This window comes from Impatiens glandulifera, chromosome 2, assembly GCF_907164915.1.
Source record: "Impatiens glandulifera chromosome 2, dImpGla2.1, whole genome shotgun sequence".
NCBI classification, from domain to species: domain Eukaryota; kingdom Viridiplantae; phylum Streptophyta; class Magnoliopsida; order Ericales; family Balsaminaceae; genus Impatiens; species Impatiens glandulifera.
In genome coordinates this window covers 22,707,710-22,720,029 of record NC_061863.1, presented here as the reverse complement: position 1 = coordinate 22,720,029, position 12,320 = coordinate 22,707,710, and the positions used below count along the sequence as shown (strand labels likewise).

General features: G+C 34.1%; 1 protein-coding gene across 1 annotated transcript; it reads right to left on the bottom strand.

Annotated features, from left to right (window-relative positions):
- Positions 1 to 5,439: 5,439 nt before the first annotated feature.
- LOC124925885 (cytochrome P450 89A2-like) lies at positions 5,440 to 7,174 on the bottom strand. The gene has a single exon (XM_047466006.1). It carries the CDS (start codon positions 7,120 to 7,122, stop codon positions 5,578 to 5,580), a length of 1,545 nt encoding a protein of 514 aa, XP_047321962.1. The 5' UTR covers positions 7,123 to 7,174; the 3' UTR covers positions 5,440 to 5,577.
- Between the last annotated feature and the right edge of the window lie 5,146 nt (positions 7,175 to 12,320).

Below are 12,320 nucleotides of genomic sequence, written 5' to 3'. Positions count from 1 at the left end.
CGCTAAATTGACCAGCGATACTTAAATCTATAATCATCACTAATCAGAATTGTGATTAAATAGTATTTCGCTAAACTGAAATGCGATACTCTAAATCTATAATAATCACTAAGTAGAATTGTGATTAAATAAGTATTTCGCTAAACTCACCAACGATACTTAAATCTATAATAATTAATAAGCAGAGTTTTGATTAAATAGTATATCGCTAAACTGACAAACGATACTTAGATCTATAATAATCACTAAGCAGAGCTGTGATTAGAATAATCATTAAGATTTTTTTGCTCCATGTGAAAAGCGAGAAAAACATAATCATTAAACAGATTTGTGATTAAAATGATTATTAAATTGCTCAGTGAAAAGAGTAATAAATAATAAACACAATCATCAAACTGAGTCAAGATGTGTACTCATTTATAATCCAAAGACTATGCGAGGTATGTAGAAATATGGTCAAAACCATAAGGCTCGATCTACACGATCGATAAACCAGGAGCGATGCATATTCTAAACATAGGTGAACCGTCAACAAGTAGACGGTAAATCGACTTTGAAGAATGAATAGTAAATTACACGGGTCTCCCGAGAGACTCGTTAGGTTTGTTCTCTTTTCATTCAAGCAAGCCAAAAATAAACTATAAATTGGGTGTTTTCAAAACGCAGTGCCTATTTTCAAGCTTGGACATGCATTTTTCTAAACCGAGTGTATTCTACAAATTTTGTCCAAGAAGGACATTCTGTAGACACTCATTTTTACCCCCCCCCCCCCTCCCAATTTTATAGTTTATGCTTTTAATCAATCTGAGCCTATACAAGTTTTCTCGAATTCATTCACGTCTCATTGCATGATTTATTTTAAAGACGATTACTTTTAGAACAATTGAGTTTTTGAAAATAATTGATTTTGGATTCTTAATAAAGTTAAGGTAGTAATTTGTCTATGTTAGACGAAAATTTATTATACTTAGAATATTCAAGGTTTTATTTAATTAATTACCTTGGGTATTTATAAAAAAATAAAAATAAAAATATTTTACAAAATATATATTAACGTTTTTATAAAATTTCGTTGGATATATTTTGTTTTCTTTTAATTTGATTAGTTTGTTAGATTAGGTTTTGCAATTTTATTTTGATTAGTTAGTTAACATTTTATTTATAAATTAGAATTGTTCCTTAAAAATAGGAATAGTTAAAAATAAAAATTACTTATTTGTTTTTTTTAACAAAATATTTTTTTTTTAGAATGAATGGGTGTGTAAAGGGGATAACAGTGCAAAAATAAAAAGATAACGATGTCTACATAATCGTGAGAAGCACCGTCAAAGAAGGAAAAAAAAAGATGAAGGAAGAAGTTGTCAAGAAAAAGGGAAAAAGTTACAAAGAAAGAAGGATTCAACCGTGAGCATTAAGGCTTTTCATTTTTTAATTAAAAATTAAAATGACCAAGTATTACATCATTTATTTATTAAAGCTTAAATCTTATAGGATATCGCTTGACTTTAAAATGGAAAAATATTTCCAACTCTCAAGGGTGTTAAGTGTGCCTTTGGGCCCTAGGATTTCCTTGTGAATTCCCTATAAATACCCCTCTTAACACCCTAGCAAAGCACCTTCTCTACCTCTCTCTACCTTCGGCTTCACCTTCCTCTCCATTCTCTCTCTCTAGGCTGCCTATTTGAAAATCCTAAGCAAACACCACTCTTATTAAGTTGGTCACAAGATTTGCTTAGGAAATCTTAGATAAAACACCACCCTTAATATCAAAAGAGCAGTCCCATTGAAAGTTCTTTTGTCTCTTTATTTTTCTTAAATTTAAATTTAAATTTTTCTTGTTTTTTTTATTTAATTCCATACATTGTTTCTTTAAGCTCTCTATTTTGATAGGTGTTTAGGATTTTTGCTTTACTTGTTGTAAATATATAATCTAAATAAAAAAACAGAAAACTTAATGTATATAAAGGTCATTGACCTAAAATTTCTTTAAAACCAAAAACCGGCTCTTGAATTAGCCATTTCAAAAATAAAAATATAAAACATAAAGCCAAAACAAAGAAGCAATCTGCTTTTATTTTATTTTATTTATTTTATAATTGTTAGGATTAGGTTTTTGTATGTATATGAGTGTTTATATATTTTAAAACCTTGCTGAATTTATTTATTTATTTTTGCAATATGGGATCCATTTGGATCACCAAGTGATAGTTAGATTAGGATTGGGTCAAAAACGGCACCATGGACCATATTTGTGTGTCGTCTGACCAAGGAGCCTCTCCACATGAAAAAAATTGATGCTTTCACGACGTTTCCAGCACTTTAGGATGCATTTGTGCACATAAAGATCAAAGATTTCTGCACCCAAGGATGGAGGACAGAGCTGCATTTATTTATTTATTTTTATTTATTTTTATTTATTTTCTATTTTCTGTAGTTTTAGAGTTTGTTTGTTTGACATTTTTTTATTTTTCTTAATTAAGAGTTTGTGGCTTGATTGATCCTAGGTTAGAAACAAAATTTAAAATTAAACCCTAAATAAAATTGAACCTAGCCGCCCAAGCTTAGACTTATGATTTTTTTAGACTTATGACTTTTTTTTTGTAAAATAAAATCCCAAAATAGTAAATTTTAGAACTTTAAATAATTCATTAAAGTTTCTTTAAAATTAATCTAGACTTAGGCCAATTAATTTTTGATTAAAAACATGCCTAGTTTTGATTTTTAGGATAACTTTATGTGTGGATTATTTGCTCTAGTTTTCTTTTATCTTTTCTTATTTGTTTATCTCATGCAAACCCTCTAAATGTTTATAATGAAAAATTCTAAAAAGTAAAGCGTAAAAATATTTTTAAAAATACCAAAATTAATTAGTAGAGACCTTAGGGGCGTTGTAGGACATAGCGTCTAAAAACCATTTCTCACATGTAACCAAAGGCCGAACTCACATCTCTTAATTTCCTAATTTTTGAAATTAGGTGGCGACTCTCTAGTCATGAGGATTAATTGAAATTGAAAAAAGTTAAAGTAGGCCTATGACATACTTCCCATTAAAAAACTCTCAATCTCTCTCAAATTTGACGGGATAGTAAGATATGGAGTTGTCTATAAAGCCTCAATTTTTAAACTTAAAATTTTCAAATATTAAAATTAATTCCCCTCACGTTTTCAAAATAAAATTTTTAAAGAGCGTCCCAGAATTTTCAAAATAGTTGATCAAAACGTTTTTTAAAAAAATCGATAACATCCAGTTTTTCGAGAAATTCGGTTTTACAAGAGCGCGTCCGATATTATGTTGAGTTCGGTTTTATATCAACGCTTTTGGTACTTGATCAAATTCAGTATTTAATCAAATTCGGTATTTGATCAAGCATCGGTTATTGGCAGTCTGACACAGCAGCTGAGCTAAACCTATAGAGGACTTCCACATCCTCAACTAATTCAAATTGCATGCGTTGTACGTTCCCAATACACCACATTCCATTAATGAATATTCAGCGCACTATCTTCATCTAGTACATCTGATGTACTATTCTAGCACACATCCAACCAAAATAGGACAGGTGTCCTCTGAAGTAAATTTGTCCATTGAGGAGTTATCTATTTAAGAAGAAGGAGGACAATTTGCTATATCTGTTTTTCTCACTATTGTTAAGAATATCAAGCATCTTTGTGAACTCTCTCTCAAGCGCTCAAGCTCTCAAGTTTCAAAAGTTTACAAGTTTACTAGATAAAGTTGTATTACATTCACTGATATTTCTGTGTGAGATTCAATATTGTAAGTTAAATAAAGGATGCTCTATTTAACAGAGTGGTGTGTTCTAGGAGTTCGGAAACAGGCAATGTCTAAGTTTTGGTTGTCCAACTGAGTTTGTATAAGTGTTGTACTCAAACCAAATCTTCTAGTGAATATTTTTCTCAAGGTTGAGAAAAAGGGGTGACGTAAGAGAGTTTGCTTCGAACATCCTTAAACAAATCTTGTGTCCTGTGTTATTTACTTTCTGAATCTTCCAAACCCTTTTATGCTGCTTCAAGTCTAAACAAATAGTTCCGCACTTGACTTCGGTCAAGAGTTTGTGAAGACTTGTGAAGAATAGAAACAGATATTAACTTCTAATAGAGTTAATATAGAAGTGAAGTGTATAAGCGTTCAACATAGTCAGACCTCTGTCTCTATTCTTGTACCCGATCCTAACATAACCGTTTTAAAATTCGTTAATACTTCTTTTATATCAACTGTTAAAAACTATTTATATGTATCATTTCAATATAACGATTATTAATGCGGTAGATATAAAGGAGTTCAATATATATGAACCGTTTTAAAAATTAATATTCCCTATGTATTTACGGTTTTTAAAGCGGTTGATATAGCGGAAAAAATAGATATTTATTTTTCAATGACGTTAATAAATTTTTACGATAGTTTTTTAATTCTCAGTTTGTAGTTTGAAAAAAATAATTTTATAAACTCGAAATTATTTTTAAAAAATTATAAATTAGTGAGAAAGATTGTAGAAAACTTTTTTCAGATATTTTCAAAATTTTAGTCGCGTGAATTGAATAATGAGGCTAGGACCGTCTCCAAACGCAAATACGGTTACTCAAATTTTTGAAGTATTTCTATGTAACGATTCTCTTTATAATACAAGTTTTTTTACTCATTTTAATTTTAAAGATTATTGTTTCAATTAAATCCATTAATATAATTTGATGGTGCCTACGTTCCTCTTGCCGCTAATACAACCATAACCGTCACTTTAAGAGATGAAACTATACTTAGCCCTGCGTTAGTTCTGAGGGGACGACAAACGAGTCATCGGTCTTCTAAACCGAAGGTATAAGTTCAAATCCTACATTGGAAAGACTTTTTGACGGGTTAGAAGACCCAGATTTGGTAGCCGCATGGAGAAACTATCTCATCTTTTGGAACATTGGTTTTGGTGTAAAATGGTATGGTCCAGCCCTTAAATGTTTTACAACACTGAGAGAGGGGACGTTCTAAATGTTATTTGCTAACTTTTGTTGAGTTAGAATTCTATATTCAACGTAAATATCTTTCTCCCAGTATAAAAATAAAATTCAAGAAATTTAAATCATCATTTCTAGTTCTTGTCCAAAGGTGATAATTCATAAACAAATCCATATTTGATTTGTAAGTTTTAGAAGAACTATAATCACTTGTTGGAGAATTCATAAAAGATTTTAGAAAAATGTTGATAACCGGATTTTATAAAAATAGAAAGATGCAAATCGGTTTAGAATTGTTTTCTGGTTATTCAATTAAGTTCGAGCAAGTTAAGGAGTGTTTTGATCAGAATTTGATTGAATTTTAAGCATTAATTCACTTGTTCAATTTTGTCCGACAAACGTTCTTGGAAAACCGGGAAGCTCCACGTCCTTCCTCCCGATGGAAAGACTATATAATCAACGAGTTCTAAATGACCAATTGAATGACACAATGATGGATTATCTTAAATTCTTACATTAAAAAAAAATAGAATCTGTGAGAAAATTGCACATTGCATTATCCAGAAGAAAACAAAAGGAACAAATTGAACTTCACACCTCCTCCTCTTACTAAGAAGCACGAGGTGTGAGCTTAGCCTGCAATGGCGTGTTCATGACAGTGGTAAACTCTTGTTTCTCCGACATATCAATATCTTTCTCATCAGCAGCTTCCCACTCGAAATTCTTAATCAAATTCGCCACGAAGTATTCCAAGTGTATGAGAGCCAGATTCATTCCAGGGCAGATCCTCCTTCCTGCCCCGAAAGGCATCATCTTTATCTCTCTGCTCCCCGTAATATCCACATCAATCAACTCTCCTGATTCCTCAATGAACCTCTCTGGCTTGAACTCAAGCGCCTCCACCCAAACCGTCGGGTCCCTCCCCAATTCCGCCACCAGGACATTCACAGTCCCTTCTTTCGGCACCAAATATCCCTCCAGCTCCACGTCTTCGGTAACTTTGTGAGGAAGAATAAAGTGCCCCGGCGGGTGTAGCCGGAGCCCTTCCAACACAACCGCCTTCAGATAATTCATTCCCCGGAGATCTTCCTCCCTTATTTCTCTTTCTTTCTCCGAATTGCTGGAGATTTCTTGGTACAGTTTGGTTTGGATTACAGGGTACTTTACCAGATTCGCCATGATCCATTGCAGGGCGGTTGAGGTTGTATCAGTTCCGGCGTTGAGAAATTCATTGCAGAGAGTCACAATTTCCGAATCGGTCAGTTTCCTCTTCTCCTCCGGCCATTCCAGATCAAATAGCGTGTCAACGTATGCAACCGTGGCGGCGGCGTCAGTATTTCCTTCTCTCATGAGTTTCTCTCTTCGGGCTCTGATGAGCGGAATCAGGACGTCTTCCTGGTTCTGCCGGAGACGAATTAGCTCTTCCCATCGTTTCCTGAAAACTATTTTACCAATTCGAGGCCACAAATTGAGTATGCCGAATCTAGTGAAATCCACAATCATTGCCCTCTCAACTTTCTCGATTTTCTTGATTTGGTCTTCTCCCAATTTGTCACCGAAGCACATAAGCACCAATAGGCAAAACATCGCGTACCGGAAATCTTCCAACACCGGCACCGCCGCGCCGTGGGAGGAGCGTTCTCGGAAGCGGTCCAGGAGGATTTCGAGGACCCATTTCCTGGCGGTTGAAAAGGACTTGATTCGGGAGGGGTGGAACATCTCGGAAGCCATATTCCGGCGGAGAAGTCGCCATGTCTGGCCGTAGGACGCGGTGTTAATGCTTCTTCGATTGCTGCTAGTGATCCTGGATATTGGGGCGATGCCTGGTCGATCGGAGAAGACGGCCCCCTTCTCGACTAGGGCTTTATGGGCAAGGGAGTGGCTTGCGATAAAGATGGACGGGCGGGAAGTGATATGAAGGGTGATTATGGGGCCGTATTTGAGTTTGAGAGATTTAAGGTAAGGCTCCATCTTGGTTAAGGACATACCGAGCCACGTGAATCTTCCGATGATCGGAACAGCGGTTGGACCAGGCGGAAGTGGCTTCTTCTTCTTCTTTGAGACATCGGAGGAAGAAGAGGTGAAGAAATTGAATATTGACTTGAGAAGAGTGGCGACACAGAGGGTAACGAGAACGAAGAACCAAATTTCCATTTCACTTCTCTCTCCAAATTTTGAATTTTCAAAGTGTAGATTGAAGGAGACTAGAGACTTCTATTTCTTTAGATAGATTGGGGTGAGAATTAGATAAAATATCTTGACTTGTCAGATATTTATTTTTATTTTCATTTTTTATTTTTATGTTTGTCAAATTTCTTATGAACTAAGGTATCCAATTCACTATTATTTTAATGATCACATTAAAAATTGCTAGGCAAATAATCAAAATTTTAAAAAAATCATTTAAGTTTTGATTTTAAATAGTATTTACCTTTATCCCTTTTCTTTAAAGATTTGGTTTACTTAAAAAAAATCAAACATAACTTATTTTTAATTATCAATTAAATTATAAAAATTATCAAACTATTATGAGATTATTATGTTTAGAAAAATTATCAAACTATTATGAGATTATTATGCTTAGAGCGCTGAGTTACCAAATATTGATATTTTATATTATAATTTTATAAGACATTTGTTGATTTCAAATTAATAATTAAGATCAAATATTTCAATATTTAATTAAATTAATAAATATTAAATGATAAAAATAATAGTACTAAAATAGAGAGAAAACAAATTACACAATTAAATGTTTATATAGTAAAATCCATAAAAAAAATATATAATTTTTGGATACATTTATAATAATTTTTTACCTTATACTTGACCCATTAAAATTAATCCTTGACCCATTAAAATTAATCTACCAAATAATAGGAAAATAAGCATAAAAATCATATATTTAAAAGATGATAGTAAAATAAAAACAAAAACAATGATAGTGGTAACAAGTAGAAAAGAAAAGCAAGAGGTGGTTTACGTGTCATATTTTTTTTTTTTTAAATAAATATTATTTTAAAAGATTTATAAATATGTTCTTATCTTTTTTAATTAATTGTAATAATAATTAATTATGATCCAATCTCAAATAATTTTTTAGATTTAAAATAATTAAACTAAAATTTAATTTTGATAAATTTATATTTAAATTAATTAAAAATAATTAATTTAAAAGATTATTATTTAATAAAGTCAATGGTAAAAATCAAAAAAAAAAAAGTATACGTGTATAAACGTATTTTTAATTAGAGTTTCTTTTTGGTTCGTAGTTTGGTGATACTCGAAAAAAACTTTTGTGCTATATCCTCTGTACTTGTTAAAAAAAATGGTCTCTACTTTATATAATTTTGGTTTTGGAAAATTGGTTGCATAATGTTTTTTCAACCAATTATTTGTCTAGTTCTAGACATGCACATGTTTTCGTGTATTTAAAAATTGTAACAACAATAATTAAATACTAATACTTCTAGTGAGACGATTGAATATGAATGTACCTGAAGAATATCAATTTTAAATGCATTATGGTTTAAAATAAATCCCAAACGAGCCCTTATTAAAATGTTTTTTTGAAAATATTCCAAAAATATTATAAAATCATTTTCTAATTTATATTAATTTTAAAAAAATAGTTAGGGTTTCCACAATTATAAAAATATTTTTAAAAATTAAAACGGTGAACCAAATAGGCCCTTGGACCGGTGTTATCGTTCCTCGGTGCGAATTTCATCCTTCTGGGGTTAAACCCTTGTTCTTAGATTGGAACCCCTCGGTTGAGGTGCGATGATGTTCGGTCGGGGTTCCGAAGTCCTCAGTCAAGGTGTGGGAGTCCTCGGTTGGGTGCGAGAATTCTCGGTCGGACCTTATCGGTCGAGGTTAAGAGATTCTCGATTGGGGTGCTTTAAACCCACGATCGAATCCCCTCGGCCGAGGTTCGAAGATTCTCGATGGGGTGCTAGAGTCCTCAATCAAATTCCTCGGTCGAGGCTAAACCTAGGCTAGGTTTCTCGTTCCTTAAAAATATCAAACTATAGGTTTGGTGATTTTTGTTTAGGGCCCAGATCCTTTGATCCAAGGGCATGGGAAGCTTCACAAAGCTCCCAGGATTATTTTGAACATCATCCCGACGTGTAATTCAATCGGGAAGAGGTTTCATTTAAACCAAAATTTTTTATTGCCAATTAACGGGTTATGGTTTTTGGGCTTTAATGAAGCGTCAAGACCTTGTGAATAACTTCCTTATGTTTCATATGGTTGAATGAAACTAAAACATTACACTAGTTGTTCATTTTGACCAATTCAAGAACTGAAATGTTATTTTTTATAAAAAAAAATGGTTTTTGATGCAACATTATCGGGATGGATTGAAATTAGTCTAAATAGATTCTCAACATCTTTAGAAACATGTTGGGAAACTTTATAGGTTGTTGTTCTTTAGCAATAACTCAAGAATAGAAAACCCGATTTTAAATTTTTTATATTCAAAGTTAGGGGTTTCTTATTTAGGTTGAATTATCGGGTCTAGCTTCAACAAAAAGTTTACAAATGATCCTAGGATCATTTCCCAATCACTAAATCGAACAACCAGGCAATATATGAAACTATAAAAATGAAATATAAAAATTTCAATCTAGACTAGTATTTCGAAATAGAGAGTAAATTGGAAGTTTACTAAGAGTTGGAGAACACTCATTAACACTTAGAGAAGCTTTCTAAATGCCTAGATTAGAGCTTTAAGGCCTCATGCAAAAATTCTGAAATTCTAGAAAATCGGAATGGAAAGATGTCTGGTAGTTGATCAAATTTGGTATTTGATCAACTTCGGTTTTCTAAAGATGTGCGTCCGGTTTAGCTGTTCGGTAGTTGATCAAATTCGGTTTTTGATCAACTTCGGTTCCTACATAAGCGCATTCGATATTATGTCCAAATTGGTTTTTGGACAAGCGCTTCTGGTTTTATGTTCGGCTTCGATATTTTGAAGAAACGCATCCGGATGTTTGTCCAAATCGGTTTTTTGACAAGCGCTTCCGGTTTTATGTTCGGCTTCGGTATTTTGAAGAAGCGCATCCGGTAGTTTGTCCAAATCGGTTTTTAGACAAACGCTTCCAGTTTTATGTCCGACTTCGGTATTTTGAAGAAGCGCATCCGGTTGTTTGTCCAAATTGTCTTTTGGACAACCGCTTCCAGTTTTATGTTCGGCTTCGGTATTTTGGAGAAGCACTTCTGATTTTATCTGAGTTCGATATTTTACATAAGCGCTTCGGTTTTTTGATCAGCTCGGCTTCTTAAAAGCGCTTCCGGTATTATGTTAACTTCGGTATTTTTAGAAGGCCTTCCGGTATTTAACTAGTTTGGTTTTATATAGGCACATCCGATATTTAACAAGTTCTGTTTTATATAGGCCTTTCGATATTTTAACAAGTTCGGTTTCATATCAGCGCGTCCAGTATTTAACCAGTTTCGGTTTATATCAGCTTCCAGTAATTTAACTAGTTCGATTTTATACAAGGCGCTTCCGGTATTTTATAAAGTCCGGTATTTGATTAAATTCGTTATTTGATCAAATTCGGTTTTATATGAAGCACCTCCGGTTTTTCCAGAACTTTGATTTATGAAGTGTTTTCGGTATTTAATCAAATTCGGTATTTTATTAAATCCGCTTTTATGAAGCGTTTCCGGTTCTTGATCAAATTCGGTATTTGATCAAGAATTCAGTATTAGTAGTCTAACACAACAACTGAGCTAAACCTATAGAAGACTGTCACGTGCCAAACTAATTCAAATTTCATGTGTTGTACGTTTCAAATACACCACGATCTCTTTGAAGGATATTTGGCACACTATGTTCATCTAGTACATCCATGTTTTAACGGATATTCTCTAATGTACTATCTTGGAGCACATCCAACCGAAATAGGACAGGTGTTCTCTGAAGCAAATTCGTCCATTGAGTTGTTATCTATATAAGAATAAGTTGGAGGACAATTTGTAACCCCAGTTTTCATTACAAGATTCTTACGAGTCTTAAGCATTTCTGTGTGAATCAATCTTTCAAGCGCTCTCTCAAGTTCTAAGAGTTTACAAGTTTGCTAGATTGTTAAGTTGTATTACATACTATGTAGATTTGATGAAAGTATTCAAGGTTTGCACAATAGAATTGAATATTTAGGTTACCAAAGAAGTTGTTAAACTATCTTGGACACAACTCTAGATCTATAAGAGAGAGGCGGTATATATTTTGAGCCACCACTAGAATTGACTAATGCATACATGCCACATCTAACATTTGTTAATGTATTTGGGCCATCTTTAGCATTGATGAATGCATCTGGGTCATCATTGACATTGACTAATGCATATGGGTCACCTTTAGCATTGACTAATGTGTTTAGGACCACATCTAGCATTGACTAATGCATACAAATCTAGCATCGCGAGTGCATTTGGGCCATCCAGCACCGATGAGTGCATTTGGGTCATCTGACATAGCGAGTGTATATGGGCCATCCAGCACAATGAGTGCATTTGGGCCATCTAGAACTAACGAGTGCATTTGGGCCATCTGACACTAGTGAGTGCATCTGGGCCATCCGACACAGACATGTGCATCTAGGCCATCCAACACTAGCATGTGCATATGGGCCATTCGGTACGGGTGAGTGCATCTAGTCCACATCTAGCATTGCGTGTGTATCTAGACCATCTGACACCAGTGAGTGCATCTGCGCCATCCGCAACCGGCGAATGCATCTACGCCATCCGGCACTAGCAAGTGCATCTAGGCCATCCGACATAGGCGAGTGCATTTGGGTCATCTGGTACTGGCAAATGCATATGGGCCATCCGGTACGACGAGTGTATCTGAGCCATCCGGCACCGCGTGTGCATTTAGGTCATCCGACACCAACGAGTGCATTTGGGTCATCTGACACCGACGAGTGCATTTGGGCTATCCAGAACTGGTGAGTGCATTTGGGCCATCCGACACAGAGGAGTGTATATGGGTTAATTGGCACGATGAATGCATATGGGTCATCCGTCACCAACGAGTGCATCTGGGCCATCTGGCATTGGCGAATGCATCTGTTAAGTTGTCTTATGACAACTCCATATTAAAGAGAGGGGAGATAGAATATTTGAGCATTGATTAATGCATTTGGGGAATTTGAGGGAATTCTAGTAATAGTCTTCCATTGCCTCTATCAATGGTTATTTTAACCATTGATGGAGGGCTCTAACATTTTTTTCTTATATTTTTAAAAATGTCTTTTCTTTTTAAATATTTCGGTTGATGTTTTAATATTCTTCGGTAATTATATTCTCTAAATTTTGACTTTAGTTGTTGCTTTAGC

What these genes read in the sequence shown, in the direction of transcription:
- LOC124925885 (XM_047466006.1), bottom strand. Translation starts at nt 7,122, where the DNA reads ATGGAAATTTGGTTCTTCGTTCTCGTTACCCTCTGTGTCGCCACTCTT.